Genomic DNA, 24,894 nt, shown 5'->3' on the forward strand with positions numbered 1-24,894 from the left:
TTGGAATTTAATTGGTTTCAAGTTTATTATTTTGATTTAGGTGTGTTGTTGAAACTTTAAAAAGATTATTGACTTATTGTTGTTGTTATAACTTTTATTAGTCTCAAGTTTGTTGTATTTTCTTAAGTATTTTGGAATAATTATATTAATGATAGTTTAATTATTTTATGATGATTTCAAAAAAAAAAAAAATTGTGATAGTTCAAACCGCATAAACTGTAGAAAGCGCACCGTATCATTTTTTGCGGTGCGGTTTTTGCGGTTTTTTAGTATCGCGGTGCGGGTGCGGTTTGGAAAATTGGAAAAACCGCATGTGCGGGTTGGTTTGAAAAAATGGTTAAAACCCGCACCACCCGCACCGCGAACACCCCTAGTAAATATAACTCCCTTTTAATTTTTTATTATTAAAAGTTGAACGATAAATTTACCCTGAATAAAAAAATAAGGCTAATTAGTAATTTCTCGTCCCGAACTTTGACATGTACTAAATCGTGCTCCCTGAACTTTTTTGGCCGTTAAAAATTCCCCCCGAACTATTGAGATTGTTAAATTAAGGACTTTTGTCTAATTTTAGTAAAAAAATTCTAACATGGATGAAAGTTCAAGGGGCATTATATATAGTACATATTAAAGTTTGAAGGGCATGATTTGGTAGATATCAAAGTCTGGGGAGCATGATTTAGTACATAAACAATTATTGAAACAGTAAAATTGAATGAAATTAGACAAAAGTTCTTAAATTTAACAATCTCAATAATTCGGAGGGAATTTCTAACGACCAAAAAAATTCAAGGGGCACGATTTAGTATATGTCAAAGTTCGGGGGGAAAAATTACTAATTAGCCAAAAAATAATATTCATACATATAAATATATTATTTTATTAAGAGTAGTTTAGTCAAATTAAAATATTTCAATTATCTTTCCAAATTATATAAACATAACAATATGGTTTTGATTTACTTTTCCATCAATTTAGTAAACAATATAATAAAATAATAATTTCAATTACTTAATATTTTATTCTCTCTCCTTTATTCATTCTAATTATGAATATACTTTAGAAAACTTCATACTATCTAATTTGTTTTTTTTTGTTTGAAGTATTATTTCGAATTAATATAAGGGTAGTTTTATTTGCACCCTAAAATTTTATAAAGACACCTCATTTTAATAACTTTTATATATCTTCAATTTATACTAACATTTTAATTAATTTTTTCTTCCTTCTTATATTCTTAAAAAAAATACATACAAAATAAAAATAAAAATAATTTAAATATTTAAAAAATATATATATTTGAAAGTTAAAATAATTCTGAAAATCAACGTAAAATAACATAAAAAATATTAAAAGTTATTTTTAAAATTTATTTTATTTTTGATATTGGAGTGTACTTATAATTTTGTGGACTGCAAAAAAAACATTCTTTTTTCATTAAAAAAATAAAAATAGTCTTAAAAAAACGATAAATACTATTTTGAATCCTATATTTTGTAAAAGTTACTGATTGAACTATTTGTTTTGTTAAATAAAACTTTAGACCCTCTATAAACTTGTTTTCGACATTCACAACATTGTAACTATAACAAAAATTATTTAAATACTGTTTTTTATATTATAAATTATTAGGTGTTTGCTCTATTATATTTATTTTATATTAAAGTTCTTAAAATTAATTTAAATTTTTAAATCTAATTATTTGAATATTAAAAACTAATAATAATAATACTTAAAAAAAAAATAAAGATTAGTTTTGATTGATTAACTTTAACAAACCGACGAAATTATTGTGCGAGTTATTTTAAAAAATTTAATTGGGCGAGTTACAATTAAATATTTATAACCCATAATAAAAATATGTTATAACTCTTCCAAACTGATTGAGGTACACTCCTTTTTTGTATTATTTTGAAAAATAAATGATTTGAATTAATAAAATAAAAAATATAATTAATAACTTTTATAAAACATAGGATCTAAAATTATATTGGAGTTTTTTTTATTTTTACACTTCAAAGTAATTTTTTTTTTTTTTGCATTTTACGAAAATTCACAGAGCAATCTACATAGTAACTAACATAACAATCTAAATTGTACCAAAATCTTAAAAAAAAAAAAAACTACATAAAAACTATCCGAATAACCCAAATGTAAATTTTTAAAAAATTAAAAACAAAAAAATAATATATTCAATAATTCTCAAATTATATTTACCAAAAAAAAAGGTAGAAATAATTATGAAATTCCCATAGTGAGGATAGAGAAAGAAGGGAACCGTTCTTAAATTATTAAAATAAATAAAAAGGCGCGCAAAACTGCTATTAACTACTCACAAATCGAGAAACTCGCCACGTGTCACGCAAGTACAGCCACAATCATTTAAATATTTTTACAAACATTAAAATTAAACTGTTTTGCATAGTTTCGGAAAAGCTTACGTTCGGAATATTCCTTTGTTCCTTCTCAACATTCCCTCTCAAAACTCAGCTATGTCTTTTCCCAATACTTTTACTAACTAACCAATCCCATCAACACATCAATCAAACCCTAGTTATGGCTTCTCTGTTTCATGCCCTTCTTCTTCTCTGTTTTGCTTATGGTTTTGGTCTACTCATCACTTCTGTTCGGGCTGCTATTCCCACCACCTTGGAAGGTCCCTTTGACCCTTTTACCGCTCCTTTCGATACCAATTTACGCGGCAACGCTGTTGATTTGCCTGACTCTGACCCCCGCGTTCGTCGCAGGGTTAAGGGTTTTGAGCCAGAGCAGATTTCAGTCTCCCTTTCCTCTCATTACGATTCTGTCTGGATTTCATGGATTACAGGTTTTCATTTCGTTGAAATATATTTGTTTTGTTGATTTGGTTTTGTGTACTCATATTGTTTGATCATTTGTTCGATTGCTAATAATATCATAGTACGTGGACTAAGATTAATGGAACATTCTTATAACACTGTGCCAACTTTTTAAAGATTCGTTTTTTATTAATGGGGGTGTTTTTGTATGCTATAGTTTTTCTGGTAATAGTTTAGGCAAATTTGGCTTATAAAATTGTGTTGCTCTATTGTTGGTTTAGAATGGTCTTTCTTCCTTTTCAATAGAATCACATTCCAAATGTAACCGAATAAAAGAATGGAATAAAAATTGATTCATTTCCGATTCATTTTCAACTTAACATTCCTCTGACTCGCGTTCATAGCCGGGTTAAGCGTTTTGAGCAAGAGCAGATTTCAGTCTCCCTTTCATTTGATTACGGTTCTGTCTGGATTTATGGATCACAGGTGTTTATATTGTTTATGGATCTTAGTCACTGCTTTTGTTTGTACTTTTGTTGGCTTGTTGATTTGGTTTTGTGTACTCATGTTGTTTGATCATTTATTCGATTCCAAATAGTATTATAGTAAAAGGATTAAGAGTAGTGGAATCATGCAACACTTAGTGCCAACTTTTCAAAGACTCGTTTTTCTTTTACTTAATGTGCTATAGTTTTACTGGTGATAGTTTAGGCAAATTTGGTTTATTAAAGTTTTTGAGTGATTGAAGCTACTTAAATATGTGGGGCAAGATATTAGTGACTATTAAGGATGTTTAGTTAAAGGTAGTTGGGTCTTGGCTTATATATATAGACAGACCAACTCAAATCATTTCAATGAGGGTATGAGATGGAGTGTGAAGAAATGAGGGATGAACCAAGTTTTGACTGTTTAAGTACTTTGTCATTTCCATGTGAGTTGAGTGTTTTCTCTAATAGAATTAACTGTTTCTCCATGCGTCTCTCCAAGAGAGTTTAGTGTTTCTCCATGTGAGTTTTAAGTTTAATCCAAGGGAGTTGAGAGGATTTTGATGTACTATTATGAGCCGAGTCTTTAAGATTTCTTTGTTTAGTCTTAGTTATTTGTAATTCTATTTTTGAAAGGAATAAAGAAGAAAGCTTAGTGCTTCTTCCTCCGTAGAGTAGACTCAATTGAGTTTGAATCACGTAATCTGTGTTTTTCATTTCTAGTTTCAGCTGTGTAATTTGAAGATCCATTTGGTTTTGAATCTTGATTTGGTTCATGGTACATTCTCAGTTTAGTTTGATGCTATTGATCAGTATGATTTGTCTTAAATTACAACATAAACTATGTTGCTCTGTTGATGGTTTATTAAACAAGTTAATTCATTTTTGGAACTTTTTTTTTTTGTTTTTGTTTTTAGGGGAATACCAAATTGGTTTTGACATAAATCCATTAGATCCTACAAGGGTATCCAGTATTGTTCATTATGGGCAACTAAGATATCCAATGTCATATGAAGCAGAAGGCTATTCTCTCGTTTATAGTCAGCTATATCCTTTTCAAGGCCTGCAAAATTACACTTCTGGGATCATCCATCACGTTCGCCTAACAGGTTTTAGCCTGTTTTTAGAATATGAATCTTGTTTTTGAGAAAGAAAAAGAAACCCCTTTATTGAAGAGTTTCTCATTACTCTGAATCTGCACATATATAGGATTGAAACCAAGTACACGATATTATTATCGATGTGGAGATCCCTCTATACCAGCCATGAGTCAAATATACAATTTCAAGACTATGCCAATGTCTGGTCCCCGGAGCTATCCAAAAAGGATAGCTATTGTGGGAGATCTTGGTCTTACTTACAATACATCTACAACTATCAGTCACCTGATTAGTAGTAAACCCGATCTTGTTCTTTTGGTCGGGGATGTAACTTATGCAAATTTGTATCTTACAAATGGAACTGGTTCGGATTGCTATTCTTGTTCTTTCTCAGATACTCCAATTCATGAGACCTATCAACCTCGCTGGGATTACTGGGGAAGGTGAAAATATGTTTTCCATTCTATTTCTATTACTTGCCTTTTGAACTCATGCTTATTGGAAATTTGTTTTGATTTGTTGCCATGATGTTTCTTTTCAGGTTTATGCAGAAATTAGTTTCTAAAATTCCCATAATGGTTATAGAAGGTAACCATGAAATAGAAGACCAGGCTGAAAACCAGAGTTTTGTGGCTTACAGTTCTCGGTTTGCATTCCCATCTGAAGAAAGTGGTTCTTCATCTACATTCTACTACTCCTTTAATGCAGGGGGAATCCATTTTATCATGCTCGGGGCTTACATCGCCTATGATAGGGCCGGTAAGCCCAGTTTTTATTTATCCTCGTTTTGCTTGCACATTATTTGCATATGATTCTTGAGTCTACATTTTCTGTTTAAAGTTTGAAAGGCATATGCATAGCTACTGTTGGTTTTTATACTTTTCATTTATGTTGCAGCAAACCAGTACAAGTGGCTGGAGCAAGATCTGGCTAATGTGGACCGATCTGTAACTCCATGGTTGGTAGCTACTTGGCATCCTCCTTGGTACTCTAGCTATAAAGCCCATTACAGAGAAGCAGAGTGCATGAGAGTGGAAATGGAAGAACTACTTTACTCCTATGGTGTTGACATAGTGTTCAATGGACATGTAAGTCATCATAATCTATAATATCATTTGTGGATAAAAGAATTGAAACATATGAATTCAAAATCTAATAATTTTGATAAACAGAAAAATTAATGCAAGCACACTGCTTCAAGGGATGTTTTTTCTAATTTTCATTTAATGACAATGCATGCATGCATGCATGAATTCATCATTAATGTTTTTTTTCCTTTACATTTATTGCTTTTGAGAATACTGAGCTCTGCTATATCACCCAAAACATTAATTTTGACAGGTTCATGCTTATGAGCGGTCAAATCGCGTTTTTAATTATACCTTAGATCCTTGTGGTCCTGTGTATATAACTGTTGGGGATGGAGGTAACCGAGAAAAAATGGCTACTGAACATGTTGATGAACCGGGTAATTGCCCCGAGCCATCAACTACGCCTGATCCATACATGGGTGGCTTTTGTGCAACAAACTTTACGTCTGGCCCAGCTGCAGGAAAGTTCTGTTGGGACAGGCAACCTGATTACAGTGCTTTTAGAGAAAGCAGCTTTGGCCATGGAATCCTTGAGGTGTAATTTCTATTCTTCTGCAGCTTTGATACAAAATTTATGATCTACTTGCATTTACAATGTTGTTTTGGATAAGTTGATTCAAGATAATGTTTGATGATGTAGATGAAGAATGAGACTTGGGCTCTGTGGACTTGGTATCGAAATCAGGACACAGAAAAAGAAGAGGGAGATCAAATTTACATAGTGAGGCAACCTCATATTTGCCTTGGCCAGCAGGAGTCACCCGAACAGGGGCATTCAGACATTTGAAAGCTGACTAAACGATTCGGGTTTTTCCATTTCTTCACTCAAAGTGTTACAACTGACTGTTTAAGACTTGTTATGAAGAACCCTAATGCGTTGTGTTAACCTTTGCGGCATTGGGAGTGCAAGGAAGTTCAGAGTGGTTATAGATTGATACAGAGTATGTGAAAGACTCTTCAATGAAACTTTTACACTTTCATTCATGTATAACTGATTTGTATTGTATGTTGTATGAGTAGTCATGTATATTTAGTAAACAAAATATTAGTTTATTGGAAACAAGCATTAACTATTGTACAAAGGCTTGAGTGATTTGCATTGTATCCTGTAAGAGAACATATTACAGTTTATTGGAACAAATATCAGCTAATGTACAATTTTGTAATGTTGATTCAGATTTCTTTAGCGTATGTTGGCATTTGTTCTCTAATTGTGTATTAAGCTATAGTAGTGTCAAAACAATTAGGGCCCTATTGGCCTATACAAACACAACATGATTAACTATTAAATGTAATTGTTGTATAAACTGATACTAATACTACAATTTTAGTAAAGAGTCACATCACATTTATCTCCTTCAATGTTCATTCCATTCATCAGTTCTTAGAAGATGGCTGCTAGCCTTTGCAATGAAAAGGGTATGAACTAAAAGAGTCTTACTCGAACACCGACACCTCACCGTTCCAACTACAAGAAGCAATAACATTAGGCAAGATGGGGTGAACAGCAATGTCAACTGATGCTTGCTCATAAGCTTTGATTTTCCTCACTAGCTCGGATGATCTATAGTTGTAGAAGTATATAGAACCATCTGAAGAGCCAGAGATAAGTCTCTCTCCATCCAAGCTGAAATTGCACTTGATGGGAAATCCTGATACCCCATGGCTTTGATATCTCTTGTACTTGTTTAGCTTGAAAGGGGGACTTGAAGAGAATAGTGCAATGTAATCTCCGTTTGACTGGGCCACAAAAACTGAATCAGAGGGGTGAGACCTCACACAGGGACAGGTATAAGCTTCTACATAAACCTGATACAGCAGCACCTTAGTTAACACACATATATGGCAACTGAAGAAATGCATAATTCATTGAGATCTATCACAGCCAACCAAAAGAGAAAAAGTAATGAAATTGTAGGACACTGCTAATGATCTGCATACTGGTATGACATCACGCTATCCTCGTTTCATTTTATTGAGCCATCGCGGCTAACTAGAACTCAAAGTTAACATACTACTTAGTATAAAAGAGAAGGTAATATTCACATCAATCTCCTTGCCAAGACATCAGTAAAAGTTCTCTCATTTCATTCCTTTTAAATTTCTAACACAAATTGTTTGACTTGAATCACATTTGAACTATTCATGAAGTATGTAATGATTAATTTCATAGGTTTGAATTATTTTTTTGATCCTAGATAACATTATGAAAATCTCCCCTTAAACAATGCAAATGCTATCAACTATGATAAACTTTACAATTAGGTTATTAGTTTATGAAATTTATAAGAATATGTATTTATTTGATAAACTTCTAATGCCACACATTATGATCCTACTTAAAGGAGAAAACTTTAAGTTTTAGATTCATATCAGGCTATTGATTGGTACTAGTAATTTATATATATAGTTTTGAACCACTCACATATGAATAATGGAATAAGTCTTTTACCTGATTAGAAAGAGGAACTTGTCTTGAAACATCCCAAACTACAATTGAATTTTCACTAACATTGCTTCTTGAAATATCACTAGATGATATAATTTGTCTGCAATTTCGGGTGAATTCAACATCAAGAATAGGATCGTGACCTCGAGCAAATTCATGAACCGCCTTCCCATTTCTTATATCCCACAACCTGATGCGCCCTTGTGACCCTCCAGAGAGAAAGAGATTAAAATTTTCCTCATGGAACTTAACAACACCAACCATTTGATCTTCCTTAAAAACCTGAATCTCCACTCCCTTCTCTACATCAACCAACCTTGACGAGCAATCGAATCCACAAGAAAGAACAGAGAGTCCCTGCAAAGACCATTTCACATCTTTCACAGCTGCACTGTGAACGTTTAACTTCCTCGCTATCTTCTGATCACTGCTCCATGGGTTCCATATGCATATCGAGTGATCCATCCCAGCAGAAGCAAGAAGATGAGCTGTAGACTAACTCTAACGAACAGATCAATAAAGACAGCAATAAATGCTATTAACACATAATCACTTCATATAAATTTATAAAATCATGGAAGCAATGCACAACCGATATAGTTGAGCATATGCCTAAGCTCAAAACCAGAGCCTCCATAGTTTTAGGGAAGCATGAAACTTAGGGTTATCCTTGCATAGGTCACCTTATAGCTTCAAAGCACTGTTGGTATGACTCCTACACAAAGAGAAGCATTCCAAGTATGGTAGGTCCAATGTCCAAACTAATGACTATAAACTAACTTCATGGTCCAATTTCTACCCTTCTACAACTCTTCCTATTAAATAACCACCACACTACTAGAAAAAAACATTGAAACTCATAATGATAAAGAACTCAATTCAGCATATGAGCCACATGCATTTATACACATACATATCAAAGAGAATAATAGTAATGAAAACAAACTTTCCAACAAGGAAGAACTCACCATGATTTGGTGACCAATGAATAGCATTAACAGCTCTTGAATGGCTAGATAGAGCAATAGACACCCTTTGAGACATTTGGCCTCGTTGTTGTACACTACTCCTCTTATTCCTCAGCAATGACAATATATCATAACGAATATTTGAATCCAAAATACTCCCAAAAGCTAAAAGAAAAAAAACATTCAGCATACCAACTTTTTTGATAGATTTAATCACACCAAACATAGCCTTTATCCAATTACCAAAACGAAATTAAGTCTTAAAAGCTACTAAGTGTAATATAAAAGAGCAATTTGAGACAAAACACATAAAAGTTTCTTTTTTGATACAAAAACCATGCTTGAACTAAGAGATAGATAAGGCAACACAAAATTATACAATGATAAAAAATGGTGTGGGATTAAACAATTGAAGAAAGTAGTAGTTACCAGGTGAATTAGAAACTGGGTGTGGTGGGTGATGGGCCGCAGGGGGAGAGGCGAAGATAGCTCGCTCTCGCTTGGATATGTATCTACCGGGAATCGGAGAATCCAGTGGGGAGTAGGGTAATGGGGTCATTGGATTGTGGGGTTGGGACTGGGTAATTGGGATTTCGATTTTGGGTCGCTTAGAAGAAGGTTGGATGAGTATTTGGTGTTTAGGGGCATCATCATCGTCTTCGTCGGAATCATTGGAGTACGCGTTGCATAGAAGATCCATTAATTTACAATAACGAGAAAGGATTGTTTAGAAAATAGACATAGTAACACACTTAATATATATATATATATATATATGTATATATATATATTTTTGGAGCATTTTTACTAGCCATCAAGTTGCCTAACATCCTAGATAAAATAATTAACGATTTTTTATAATCTTTTTTAAACTAAAATAAGTGGTACCCGATATTATCTTATTGATATCATGCTTATCGGGTCTTATATCGGACTTTACAAAAAAAATTAAAATTATGAGGACCATCGTGCCCACTATTGGGCTTTATACCAAACTGTTAGAGATTTTATAACAATGGAAGAAAATCAAGATTTATTACAACTCTATTGTAAAATAATACAAGGACTAAAATAAGAGATTGATTAAATATATGTTACAATACATATATATACACTATATATTATATATATATGAAAGGTAGAAGAGAAGATTACAACACATGTAATATAATATATGTATATATAATAAGAGAATAATATATATATACACTCACTCACAACCTTGAGTGTAGATTAGTGGGGATCACCATGACTTGAACAAGGTATTACACCTTTGTCCAAAAGCTTATTTCCCCCTAACTCTAAGCACTAAGGGAACTCTCTAGGAAATAGCTTTGGGAATTATCAAGCCTTAGGGTTTTCTAGCAATGTGCTTTTTTTGATAGAAAACTTCATCTCTTACAAATGAGCACATTAGACCCCTTTATATAGTGTTTAGGTGATCACACTTAGAATTCAAACTCACCATCTCATTTCTCTCATATAATGAGCATTAATATAGTTTGTAACAACTATATTTCAAACTATTTGAATCCTATCATCAAATTGTGTAACATCTCTTTTATTACACAATATTATGATCAACCAAAAGAAGTTACAAAAGCAATTAACTTTGTAACTCTTCTCCATGTTATAAAGTGTAGGTTACAATTTTAGGTTAAATAAATTATATGTTACCACATTTTAATCTACATATTATTATATTAAAAATAATATAACAATCCCCCACTAGATTAAAATGTGTGACACACTTGTAACACACTTGTAACATTTATTTAATCAATCAAAATATTATATCAAAATATAACATTCCCCCACTTTGATTGAATAAATACACACTTTTAAAGAAGTCTTGCTTAGGTGCATTAGGTAAAATGTCTTTCGACTTGAATTTTACCTTAGTGTAGTTACCACAAAGTTTGATGAAATTTTGGTTGTCGTAGCATTGAACCATTATTCCTTTAGTACAAACCGGTGATAACACACACACCCTCGCTAATGCTCACTTGAGACAACATGTCTCGCTCTTGCACCGTTAATGGCCATGTGCAAAATTCCAATTCATGGACTCTCTAGAGAATACTCCCAATTCTCATAAGAGGCGGCACCACCTCTAGCCCATATAGGTGGAGTTTTAGTGTCTCACCACTCTTTAGACTCTTCTTAAGCTTAAGTGAGTTTTCTTAAGCTTAAGCTCCATTAAAAACCTTTTGGTTTTAACCCTCAATTTTCACAACATGTACTCATTCATAGATGAGACAATTGAGTACCATATTCACTCTATTGACTTGTTATTACCTATTGAACTTAAGACTAGATGTTTACTAGTGTTAAGATAGGTTACCATCAATGAGTAAAACACTAAGGGAGTTTAGGTCTCATCCCTCGAAAATTCATGCTTTAATCTTGTACGGAGATTAAGCGATTTGTTATAACCTCTCACTATTGATTCCATGTGAATCATGCATGCATGCCAAAATATAGTGTTCACTTTGTGACCACTTTTCTCCTTAAGTACTTAAGCTTTGAAAATTCAATCATAAAAGATTAATTTTCACACAACTCAAATTCTCAATAATTTTGATACCAAACATATCAAAAATACACCAATTTAGACACCAAACATGTCTAAATTTTCATATTTTATTTTTAGACACCAAGTATGTCTAAACTTTCTCATATTAGAGTATACACCCCCACACTTTCACATTTCATTATCAAGACAATATCTTGATTTTAAAATATAGAAGACCACTTTGTCTCTATAATTCTTTTAATTAACTTTCTTCTTGAAATTATTTTTACTTAACTTTGACACCAAAATATGTCAAAATTTTACATATACACATAGCCAAATTTGATTTAGAATTTGAATTCAAAATCAAATAAATTAATCAATAATGTCTCAACACATTTTGATTAAATTTGTGGCTCACCCCCACATTTTTACCATAATAAAGTGTATATAAAATATCACTTTTGTGTATTTTCCTCTTCAAATGACTCTTTAAGGCCATTTTAAAAATACCATTTGACATTTTTAATTTTCTCAACAAAACTAAAATATCAAACTCACATTACTACTCATAAAATAATGTGATTATTTTTACTCATAATTTTAAGGTTATCTCCTTATTGAGATTAGCCCAAAATTATACCAAAGTTAACAAAATTCTCATCAATTTTGTTTACAACTTTGATTATTTAAGATTCAAAATTGCTTCACTAATTTTTGAATCCATATTGATTCATTTACTTTTGAGTCCAAAATTGATCTTCCAATTTATGGCTCATTTCACAAATTTGGATCCACTTTTAATCCATTTGTTCTTGCTATGACAAGACAATTCTCATAAGTGTAACTCTCATATAGTTCACTTTTCTTATCTCAAAATATGAGATGATTATCTCTTATAATCCAATAAAAGATGCAACTTCTCAAAAGCCATCTTTTATTATCTCATAAAGTAAGATGTTCACCACCAAATTAAAAAAGAATTTAAAATATTCTTTATTCACAAAATAGATGATAATAATTTCCACATCAATAGCAATAAACAATATTATATTATTACTATCAACATTATTATCATACTATATAACATATATATTAATATAATATGTATGTTACTAATCAACATCTTATATGTAACATACACATGAGATCAATATTAAATTCACAATATATATGTTACATATCTCATATACATAACATATATACTATAATATACATATATATCATATACACATAATATATACATTAATTACACAACTATATATGTTACATACCTCACACATATATAATATATATATACACATTAATATACATGATATATATTATATACACATATATAACATATATTATGTATGCATGTCTCATATAAATACATAGAAAATAAGTATTTCTACATATTTAATCTCACAATATATATATTATGTCATATCTCATCATATATGTAATACACATAACTCATATACATGTTATATATTATATATCTCATATATATACACATACAAACATGTAATAAATTCAAATATCATATTATATATCACTATATATTATATGATATAAACTCATAATCACATATATGTCACATATATATAACTCATATATATTATATATATTACTATCATATAAAATAGTAAATCACATAATATACACCACCATACTCACCCATGAATGGTTTTCACATAAAATCTCTTATTCTTATATTCTCAAAATCTTGATTTATCACTTCTTCCATTGAAAAGGGATAAGCTTTTGATTGTTAGAGATTTTATAACAATGGAAGAAAATCAAGATTTATTACAACTCTATTGTAAAATAATACAAGGACTAAAATAAGAGATTGATTAAATATATGTTACAATACATATATATACACTATATATTATATATATGAAAGGTAGAAGAGAAGATTACAACACATGTAATATAATATATGTATATATAATAAGAGAATAATATATATATACACTCACTCACAACCTTGAGTGTAGATTAGTGGGGATCACCATGACTTGAACAAGGTATTACACCTTTGTCCAAAAGCTTATTTCCCCCTAACTCTAAGCACTAAGGGAACTCTCTAGGAAATAGCTTTGGGAATTATCAAGCCTTAGGGTTTTCTAGCAATGTGCTTTTTTTTGATAGAAAACTTCATCTCTTACAAATGAGCACATTAGACCCCTTTATATAGTGTTTAGGTGATCACACTTAGAATTCAAACTCACCATCTCATTTCTCTCATATAATGAGCATTAATATAGTTTGTAACAACTATATTTCAAACTATTTGAATCCTATCATCAAATTGTGTAACATCTCTTTTATTACACAATATTATGATCAACCAAAAGAAGTTACAAAAGCAATTAACTTTGTAACTCTTCTCCATGTTATAAAGTGTAGGTTACAATTTTAGGTTAAATAAATTATATGTTACCACATTTTAATCTACATATTATTATATTAAAAATAATATAACACAAACTTATCAGGCTATTTTCTTCAACCTTCAACTTCTTCAACATTAACCTACCATCGAACCTTATATTGTCAGGCGAAAATCACAAATTCTCTCTAAAATACAGATCCGAGCCTAAAAACTACAAAAATTATATATTATCCTCTAAAATGACTAAAAACATAGACCTAACCTTAAATTAAATTAGTTTAACCAAAATCATGAAAAAATAAAACGATTGCAGTTAAAAATTCATAAAAAAATTAGTGTTTACTTTGACGAACATATTGTCAGCGTTGGGTGGTGTGGTCGCGGTGGTCCATTGGTCATGTGGGTGGTGTGGTCGTGAGGTTGAGGTGGTTCGTAAGTCGTGAGTCGTGTGAGTGGTCTGATTGTGTGCTCCTTCGTGTGAGAGAGAGAGAGAGAGAGAGAGAGAGAGAGAGAGAGAGAGAGAGAGAGAGAGAGAGATAGAGTTGTTCAAATGGGAGGGGTAGAATGAGATTTTAGGAAAAAATAAATTACTCTACTAATATTATATAGCTTAGATTTGAGAGAATAGTTTTGGCTTAATAAATACATAATTAAATTTTGTGAGAGTACTTCTATAAGAATAGATAACACTTTTTGCATTTTTATTATTGTTCATAAATTTACTCCTACCAAGCTATTTAGTGGTTCAAAGATGAAATTACCTATTTGTATAAGGGTATTGATTTGACTTTCAATAGCTTGATTAATCTTTATTTGGTAGTTCTTTGAGGTCTCCTAATCTAGGACTGTTTTGTGTTATACTAGGCACAATATATTTTATAGTATTATATTAAGTGTATACTGTCTAATTGGTCTCTCTATAGTAATCTTTATTCAGATATATGTGTATTAGACTTTAGCTTAGTTTCATTAATGGATATTTAGATGGGATACTATACTTACTAGTACTTAATTAAGCTTTTATTGTTGAACAAATTGGAATTGGTATTTGGTATGAACCATTTGTATTAGCTTTCTTCGTTTACCAAAAAGGGTTTTTGTCCAAGTGTACTTCAAATTGTGTGTTGGATCCCAAGAAATAAATCAAGAAAAAATTATAAATTCCAACCCATTTATTTGATGTTTCTTTTTTAGACCACTGTCTTCTCAATTGGATCACCAAAATATTATTGGTGAGAATTTTGACCAAAGTTAGATTTTTTCTGTTTTTTTTTTTTTCATGTTAATAGTGGCACTTTTGACTCCCAAACAAAAATTGTGACAAGGTATGAGTTATCTTAACTTATATTGCAATAAGTAATATAGCTCTAAATACTTGTAAAACTATCAACCCAAGAATTTTTCAATTTATTATATATAAAGAAACTTATCTTCAAAAAGAACTTACAAAAAGAATAAATCATAGTGTTTGATTCATGAAGTTCAACTTAGAAAAACCACAAAAATGAATAAGATATTTGGGAGTTTAGATGAGATGGGATGAGATGAAATGATCATTATCTTATTTGGTTAGGTGTTTATTTGCTGTTCTTTTGTCTTTTATTTCATCGAATAATAATCATTATTATTATTATTATTTATTAAAGAAAAAGTTAATTTTGTATTAGAGGATAAAACATTTGGATGGGGCATCATATTTTTGGTTGGTCTGTTTAATCAAATAACATATAAATAGTAGACATTTAAATCAATTGGAAATGGGTCCCAAAAGAATGGGAAAATGATTCATAATTACAAAGCAGCTGACTTTGTAGCATATATAGCATCAACATTTCAGTGTGTTAATTGAAATGGTCCTACGCAGAGCACTTTTAATAATGCCTTACTCTTTTATACAATCCTCATCTATTATTATTTTATAGTCATTTATAAAAGGATAATAATGAGAAATATTTTCATAAAAGAGATATTAAAATGTAGATAATAATATCTAAATATTAATATGATCCCTCTCAAAAATATATAATATTCCAAATAGATAATTAGTAAGCTATTGTCAATTTGTCTGCACCATCAAAAGTCTATTTTAAAAGGATTACAAGAACTAAACATCCTATATTGACACATATGACATAGGGATATGAGATAAATGAGTTTATTTTAAAAAGTCTATTTTAAAAAATCAATTACTTGATGGAAAAAAATAGTTTATTGATGAATAATTTTCGATGAACAATCCATCAAAAAAATTAAGTTTACATGTACATAAAATAATAAATACCATAAAATAGTTTAAAACAAATAAAAAATATCATACAAAATAACCAAACTTAAAAATTTCCATATCTAAATAAAAAAATCTTTTAAAACCCATAGTGTAAATTCTTCAACATTTTTTAGACTCTAAAAGTCTTAAAGAGTGTAGTGCTCGATTTTAGGGTCTACTTAGGTAGAAGAGTTTCTCAACTTATAATAATGTATTGAGAATTGTTAAAGGATACTATTAGTGTCTAGCACTCTCTTCGGTATCATATCGCTATTAATATAATTAAATATCAGGTCCTATATAACTTAGGAAAATAATTTTTAAACAACATCGCTAACCAGTCGTAAGGTGCTACTTATGAGACGTGTTAGACACTGGTGCCCAATAATAATGTTTTAATATATTATAATATAATGTTGTTTTTCTGAAATTTCATAATCAATTCCCCTTATTTTTTCAAAGGAATTTCATGAAGAAGGAGAAAACATATCAAGTAACTTTTACTTTCAAACCCATGCAACTAGCTTTAAATATCCATACCAATATATCTATGTATTTATTTATTATTATAATTTTTTTTTTTTTTTGATAAAATGTATTTATTTATTTCATCAAGCCATAACTAACTCATCAACTATATGGTGATTCATTTTCTAAAATGTCAATTATTCAAATTCAAATATTTATCAAAGAAAAAAGTAACAAAGAAGAAAGAAATTTTGGCATTGATAATGCTTGTGAAATACATTGCAAGTTGAAAATTCAACCTATTACAATCTTTTATAATATATACTCTAAAGAATGAATAGATTAAATTCCAACCCCCCAAAATAAAATTACAAAAATGTTTAATAAAAAAAAAAAAATTAAAACCCACAAATTATTTTGGATTAATTATCAGAAAATATCAAGAATTTCCAAAATGAAACCATTGCAAAGAGGACAATTCCCTCTACTAACCCAAAGCTCCCTAGAACAGAGTCTACAGAAAGTATGACCGCAGGGGATAAAAGCCGCGCCCTTATGCCTTACCATGCACACGCAGCAATTCTTCTCAACTCCTCCTGTTCCACCACCTCCACCGCCGGCGGATTCTTCTTCTTCTTCTTCATCATCCTCTTCTTCTTCTTCCAATCCATTCTCATCTTCATCCTCATCTCCAATCATGTATCTCGATCCCACAAATCCCATCTGACGGTCTGTTTCTTCCAATAGGTCCATCAACGACATTCTCGCTGGCTGACCGGAATCCGTCTCCGGCGCCGCTTCTTCTTCAACCGTACCGGTTGTTTCCGCCTCATCAGCTGCCGCAGCGGCGGCTTCAGCCTCAGCCGCTTCTTGAGCCGCCACTGCTTCTCTCGCAGAAAGCGATCGCTCCTCCGCCAAAATCACCGAGAGTCGCCGCGAACCTTCGCGCATCGGCGCCGCCGGCTCAGTTAGATCGGCTACAGGACTGTTGCTGTTATTATTCTCCTCCGACATTGCCAGAGAGTAACGCGTGGAGTGGCGCCGGGAAATTTGGTGCCGGAGACTCGGAACATTTGGTTCTTCATTCTCTTCCTCGTTCGGAGAACAGTCGTACATGGCGGCGGCTCCGAAACGAGTCGAGCTTCGGCGCGAAATCTGCGGTCTGTTGAATCGACTACCGCCGCCGTTATCGGGAGACGACTCGTCGAGTTGAGTCATGTCGGTAACTGAGTCGACAAGGCTTCGTTCTCTAGCCGAGTTGTGGCGAAAAACTTGCGATCGCGAATTAGGTATGAGAATATCAGAAGTCGGAGTATGAACAGAGGAAGTCCAGGCGGCACCGGAGCCGGAACGCTTTAATCGGAGTCGATCCTTGAAAGATTTCCAGGATTTCTTATCTCTAGAAGCAGCGAATTCCTTACAAGAACCGGATTTAGGATCTTCGTCTCTGATAATATCTAAGAGAGTCCGAACCACGGGACCGGGAATAGGTGGTGGCGCGTGAGGCTGACGCGGTGATGAGGAATGTAGGGCTCGTTTTTCAGCGGTTAAGATGTCGTCTAGAGTTAAGCCTGTTAAATCTCGGCCGTCCGCTACTGCTGACATCTGATCGAAGAGAGTAGTTCTTGGGCGACCACCACCACCACACTCAGCCCTGTTATTAGTACTACCTCTTCTTCCACCTTCCATTTTAAATATTTCTCAGTTAATTAATTAATCAAATGTATATAGAAATAAATAATAAAAATCAATCCCTAGAAAATTGAAATTAAGAATCGTTAAACATGGGAAGAAAACTTTGAAGAGAACGGAAACATCTATGCTTGGTTTCCGCGATTCAGATTTCTCGGGAAAATGAGAGCCATAGCTTAGTTCTCTCTCGACCCCAGTGTAATGACTGGGCTCAAGAACCAAACATATTAGAAGCTTTGAGTCTCTTTATATATATACCCACAAATAATATTTATTCAATTTCATAAAAAAAAAAAATATAGGAAAATTCTCAAATACCCCTTCTTTAAAAAGGTACATCTATTTACTTTCATAAATTATTTATTTAAAATTGATAAAATTTTAAGAAATTCGTAAAAATTTAACATACCGAAAATAAAATTCAAAGAGTATGTTAAAACTTTTTTATTAAATTGACGGTTTGAATATTTATTTATATATTATAAATTATTTTGAATTTTTTAAAATTTTACAAGACTCCTTAAATAATTATAACGCACATAATTATAAAAAAAGTTAGACTAAAAATTTTTTATAGATTATATCAGCAAAACTATTTTAATGAGATAAATTGTAAAGGCTAATTAAAATTTTTGCCCTTTGAATTTTGACATGTACGTCCCTGAACTTTTAAGGTCGTTAAAAATACTTTTGAACTATTGAGATTGTTGAATTTAAAGACTTTTGTCCAATTTTATTCAATTTTACTATTTCAGTGATTGTTTATGTATTAAATCATGCTTTCCAAACTTTGATATCTACCAAATCATGTCCCTCGAACTTTCACAAGTACTAAATCATGCCCTCTTAACTTTCATTCATGTTAGACTTTTTTTTACTAAAATTAGACAAAAGTCTTTAAATCCAACAATCTTAATAGTTCAAGTCATTTTTAACAACCTTATAAGAACAAATATCGTAAGTATCCAATTGTAAAAGCATCCAAAAAAAAAAATATATTTACAAATATTTAAACTTTATTTTTGAATAATATATAATTGAGAATTTTTTAAAAAAATATATCATTGATACTAAATATACCGAATAAGAAAAAAAATATACTAAGGATCCTTTTAAAAGTAGAATATTAAATTACCCTATCATTTTTAAATAATAAAAAAAAAAGTTCAGATCTGCCAAAATGCAAAGCGAAAAAAGTAGAGAGTGAAACCCAGATTTTTTTCTTTTTGAGAAAAGAAAGAAAGAAAGAAAAAGGCATTGGATACCTTACCTGCTGTGGCAGTTATATACAAGAGAACAGACCTCAATTATTACTGATCTTAATCTGCAAAGCTAATTTCACATTAATAATTATTATATTTTTCTTTGAAGAATGAAGAAACTAATCATTCTCTTGTCGGAAATAACAAACAACTTCTAAATTTTCTATTTCATTTTAATTAATAAGAAAATAAAAGAAGAAGAAGAAGACAATGTATGTGTAGCCCAGGTGCTTACCAAAAGAGCCAGAGGGCAATGGTGGTGATTACAGGGTGGGTCTTCTTCTCTTCTCCTATATTTATATATAGTTTTTTTTTTTTTTTTGTATTGGTGGATCCTTCTTTTTGTTTTGTTATGTGTATTTTTTGTTTGTCTGGTCCTAATCTATGTGTGCTCTTGTGATGTGAAGAGACTTTCTTTTTTGGTATTTTTTGGGGTTTGGAATGTGTGTGAGAAAAAGAGAGAGAAAAATGAATGAAGAGTTGATGGAAGAACGACTTTTATGGAGAAACAATTAAAGGGTCCCTATAAGCCAAGAGTTTTTGGTCCCCTTTGTCTACGGGTAGTACATCCAAATTTTGGAATTTTACTTTCTATTTTATCTTATTTTTGGTTTTTGTATATGACCATTATTATTTCACTAAATTGGTATAAAATTTTCACATTATTTTATATTAATGGTACACTAAATTCTACATCATTAATGATATTGAATTTTGACTAATTAGTAATTTTTTTTCTTAAACTTTGACATGTAGTAAATAGTGCCCCTGAACTTTTTTTGACGTTAAAAATTCAACCCGAACTATTGAGATTGTTAAATTTAAGGACTTTTGTCTAATTTCATTTAATTTTATTGTTTCAATGATTGTTTATGTACTAAATCATGCTCCCCAGACTTTGATATCTACCAAATCATGCCCCTCAAACTTTGATATATACTAAAGCATACCCCTTGAACTTTCATCCATATTAGAATTTTTTTAACTAAAATTAGACAAAAGTCCTTAAATTTAACAATGTCAATAGTTCGGGAGAATTTTTAACGGCCAAAAAAGTTCAGGAGGCATGATTTAGTACATATCAAAATTCAAGAAAAAAAATTACTAATTAGCATTGAATTTTAAGTCTATACCAATTTGATGTTAATTTTTATTCAATCTAATCCTTATTTTATTTTAAAAATTAATCTTACATTTTAATCCTTAAATTAAAATCACAAAAGTAATAGTTGATTTAAAGCACACTAACATATATTTTTTTTTTTAAAACAAGAATCACACTAACATATTCAAAATACAAAATAATAATAACAAAAATACTAATATTAAATAAAATAAAAAAATACATTACACTAAGTTATAAAATTAAAACAACAATATAAATAAAAATAAGGATTTTTCTTCAGTTTTAACCAAAAAAATTAATAATATTGCACTAATACTTCTAGTTTGCCAAATAAACAAATATACAGCTCAAATAAAAAAAAATTACACAAATACTACTTACACACACCTTTAACCTAAGATCCATGCTTCCTGGGCAACTATCGTGCGACCACGTAGCAACCCAATGCAATCGAATCGAAAATTCCACCAGAAAGAGAACCACTATTAATTTCGGCTACTTCACCTGAGAAGACGACCAGAATCAATCAAAATTAGGCTATTTCGAATTCATAAAAAAAATGCAGAAAAACTAGTACGAAACTGAAATTCAACCGGAAATTCAGTTTAATTTGCATAAAACTAATGTTCTGACTTCAATTTTCAAATCCATGAAAGACAGATCTCAAAAAGTTGAACTGGAGGTCCCAAACAATCCAACTCAAGTATGAGATCTATTACTAATAAAATTACAATATATTATTTCTAAAGTTGATTTTTTTAAAAATCGGTATGAGCTCTGTTATTAATAAATTACAATATATGTTAATCATATTTAAAAAATTATTATAATATACGATTATCTATTATTTTGAGACTTGAAAACCAAATTACAGAAAGAAAAAAAAAAACAAAAGTCAACGACTAAATTGCCAAAGAAAAAATCTAAGAATAAGAACAACAATTTGTGTTCGCGGGTCATGTTCATGTCATGTTAAGACTCTATATTAGAGGTATATAATCGATCCAAACACGACCCGCATCAGGAACGGAGCTATTAAGCGACTACGAGGGCCTTTCCCCCCAAATATTTTTATTTTCAATTTTTTTAGTTATAAAATTGTAATTTTTTAAAAATTTAATTAAAAATTTATTTAATGGCCACCTTAAATTATTCTTTTTGCACTTTGATCCCCTTACATAAACTTTTTACATCCGTTTCTAACGACCCGTTTAATAATCATGACGAAAAATAAAATCTAAAAACAACTCGTTTATAAATAATTGATACGAGACGACTGGTGTAACCCTTTATAAATACATTTTGTTTAAATATATCAACTCATTAATTTATTAATAACATTTAACATGTTTATGATCAATTTATAACTTGTTAAACTACTAAAGTAATTTTAAATAGATTATTAATGAATTAATTTCGTATTAGTCATGTTAATTTAAACACGACTCATTTGTTAAATAAGTTAGATGAATCGAATATAACCCAAACCTACTAAAAAAACTCAAACCCATTAATTTTTATCTGAGTTTCGAATTAAAATAGGATGTCTGATCTGTTTTACTAGCCCTAATCTTATAATTATTATTTTTTTTATCCATTTACTTTCTCACTTTGCTATAATATTTCACAGTGTCAGTATAATAGTCTTTCGAAACTTCAATTTTGTTTCCACCCTAAACAAACTAAGAGTTACGAACACACAATTAAATTAAATGATATTCACCAACTTTTGTCTTCTTCTTATCTGAACATTTTTTATTAATTATTATCTTATTTGAATGTTGTAGCAGTTGAAAACTATCATTGAACTCAACTATATTAAAAATAACAATAAATTATTATAATTATATCCAAAGGTTGAGTTTTACGAAAGCTGTATTAATAAACACAAAATTTATAAGTAAAGTGTATAAAAGTATCAAGTAATAATACAAACAAAGACTATTTATTTTTGTTGGTTTAATATTTGTTGACCACTAGTATATGATCTCTACTTATCCAATGTAGAGTAGATGACTTCACATGCATCTCTGGCTTTTTCTTATTTCTTTTTAAATAATATTAAAAAGTATATATCACTATCAATATACGTGTTACATAAATGTACGTTATGTATATTAAAAACAATATATAAATTCAAATATATATAATAGAGTTTTTTTAGTTAAACCATCTCAACTATTATTCTATTTACACTTAATTTTTTAAGTTTAAATTTTGATACTATTAATCTATTAGTATATTTAAAATGTCATATATTTTTCACAGTTAACTGCTAATATTAATTACTTATGGGCTCGTTTAGTACTTCGTATAAGAGTCGTATTATATTAAATAATAAATAATAATATGTTTGGATTAAGTAATATATTGTATTAATTATTACAACCAATTTTTTTAATACAGTGTATATTGTATTATTTAATACATAATAAATGACCCGTATTAACTTGTATTATAATATTTATAAAAGATTTGGGATCAACACCAATCGCCAATCCGGACCTGGACCTGGACCCAGACTCGGACCTAGACCCAGACCTGGACCCGGGACCTCGAACCCGGATACGGACCCAGTACTCGGGACCAGTAGTTGGTGTTAGGATCGAGTGTATTAAAAATATATTATAACTTTACACAATCAATTAATACAAGTCAATACCAAACATTGTATTGTATTAAATAATACTAATTATGTGTATACTTTTATACATGCAGTACGTTTATATTAATACATTATTTAAAATTTATATCAAATTATTTCAAAATTTATAAAAAAAAATTAATAATTATATTTTATTAAAATATACCTACTTTTATAGGTAGATTTCTCAATATACTCTCACATTCCACTTAAGTCTAGCACATAATTTACATTAGTTTAATAGGTATAATAAAAATATCATCTATAAAAGTAAGTATATCTTAAAAAATATAAAAATAAATAAAAATTAAAACATATAAAATTAAATGGGTATACATATAATTTTGAGAAAATTTAATTCTATATTTAGTTAGCTTGCTTATTTTTATTTTTACTTTTATTTTTATATACTTTAAGATATACCAATTTGTATAGATGATATCCCTATTATAACTTTTAGATTTATATAAATTATGTGCTAGACTTAAGTATAAGGTGAAGATATATTGGGCAAATTACTCACAAAAATAGGTATATTTGAATGAAATATAATATGAGAGTATTTTTAATTAATAAATATAAAAAAAAAAGTATTCCTCAACTTATCCCAATAATTTTATAGGGAAACTTAAAAAAATACAGAAATTTGGGTTAACTTTTACAAATATACTACCACACAGAATTTTTTTCAGAAATACTGTGTTTTATAAAAATAACAGTAGAACACAAAACAGAACAACTGAAAACAACTAAAAAATAACCGTAAAATAACAGCGAAAACTTAAAACAGTATACAATATAAAACTTACACAGTATTTTTTTAAAAAATTTCATCTACAGTGTGAAAAAATAAAAAATTTGAGTATGTAAGTGTAAATAATCCAATTTTTTAAGAACAGTTCTCAACTTCTCCCAAAGCTCAGTATGTGTAATTGAAGGGAAATTTACATGGTATACTAACTTTTATTGTTTTTTTACAAAAATACTGTCAGGCAGTATATTTTACTTTTTTACTGTATTCTTTTATAAGTTTCATACTGCAGAATACTGTGTTAAGTTTTCATTGGTGTTCTACTGGTGTTTTTTAGTTGTTCTACTGCTGTTTTGAGTTGTTCTGTTTTGTGTTTTACTGATGTTTTATAAAAATACAGTATTTTTGAAAACTTTTTCGTATGAAAGTATATTTCAGTATTTTTGTAAATTTTCCTAATTAAATAACTTAGAGGCCCAGTCTAAATCCAACCGGACACACCTATTGAGCCTAAGGATTTCATGGACATTGGACACTAATCAGTACGTCGGCCAGACACCCTTCGATTTAACAAGCCATGAAACAAAATGAACGGTTGGATTTAAAACAGGCTGGCATAGACCAACCTCGTTGCCGTCTAGATGGAAATATATATTTTTTAATTTCTTCTACAAAATAAGAGAGAAAGAAAGAATCTCTGGGTTCTATTTGAATATTTTTTTTTGTTGGAATTTTTATAAAAAATACTGACAAAAATTTATAATTTCATATGAAATTTTTTATAAAAATATAATTTTTTTTATAAAATAACTGTAAAATAATAAAATAAAATAATGGTAGAACAGTTAAAAAATAATTGTAAAATAACAGTAAAAATTTAATACTATACATAGTAT

At 30.1% G+C, this 24,894-nt stretch overlaps 3 protein-coding genes across 7 annotated transcripts; 1 reads left to right on the forward strand and 2 right to left on the reverse strand.

Annotated features, from left to right (window-relative positions):
* Nucleotides 1–2,410: 2,410 nt before the first annotated feature.
* On the forward strand, nt 2,411–6,625 carry LOC115714277 (purple acid phosphatase 15). The gene is made up of 7 exons (XM_030642914.2): nt 2,411–2,827; nt 4,201–4,392; nt 4,493–4,826; nt 4,925–5,142; nt 5,281–5,471; nt 5,725–6,009; nt 6,115–6,625. The coding sequence occupies exons 1-7, from the start codon at nt 2,557–2,559 to the stop codon at nt 6,259–6,261; spliced, it is 1,638 nt and encodes a 545-aa protein (XP_030498774.2). The 5' UTR covers nt 2,411–2,556; the 3' UTR covers nt 6,262–6,625.
* On the reverse strand, nt 6,504–9,711 carry LOC115714278 (uncharacterized). The gene is made up of 4 exons (XM_030642915.2): nt 9,321–9,711; nt 8,892–9,056; nt 7,927–8,411; nt 6,504–7,283 (listed from the first exon to the last, which is right to left on the reverse strand). Exons 1-4 carry the CDS (start codon nt 9,589–9,591, stop codon nt 6,912–6,914), a joined length of 1,293 nt encoding a protein of 430 aa, XP_030498775.2. The 5' UTR covers nt 9,592–9,711; the 3' UTR covers nt 6,504–6,911.
* Nucleotides 9,712–16,758: 7,047 nt separating this feature from the next.
* LOC115714219 (uncharacterized) lies at nt 16,759–19,946 on the reverse strand. Of its 5 annotated transcripts, none has more exons than XM_061114955.1 (3): nt 19,713–19,946; nt 19,486–19,539; nt 16,759–18,205 (listed from the first exon to the last, which is right to left on the reverse strand). In XM_061114955.1, exon 3 carries the CDS (start codon nt 18,126–18,128, stop codon nt 16,953–16,955), a length of 1,176 nt encoding a protein of 391 aa, XP_060970938.1. In that variant the 5' UTR covers nt 18,129–18,205; nt 19,486–19,539; nt 19,713–19,946; the 3' UTR covers nt 16,759–16,952. The 5 variants fall into 5 exon arrangements, with proteins under 5 accessions (XP_060970938.1, XP_060970940.1, XP_060970937.1 ...); XM_061114957.1 differs by having other exon boundaries at nt 19,481–19,539; XM_061114954.1 differs by having other exon boundaries at nt 19,486–19,547; nt 19,713–19,934.
* Nucleotides 19,947–24,894: the final 4,948 nt, after the last annotated feature.

This window comes from Cannabis sativa, chromosome 4 (assembly GCF_029168945.1).
Source record: "Cannabis sativa cultivar Pink pepper isolate KNU-18-1 chromosome 4, ASM2916894v1, whole genome shotgun sequence".
Lineage (NCBI taxonomy): Eukaryota > Viridiplantae > Streptophyta > Magnoliopsida > Rosales > Cannabaceae > Cannabis > Cannabis sativa.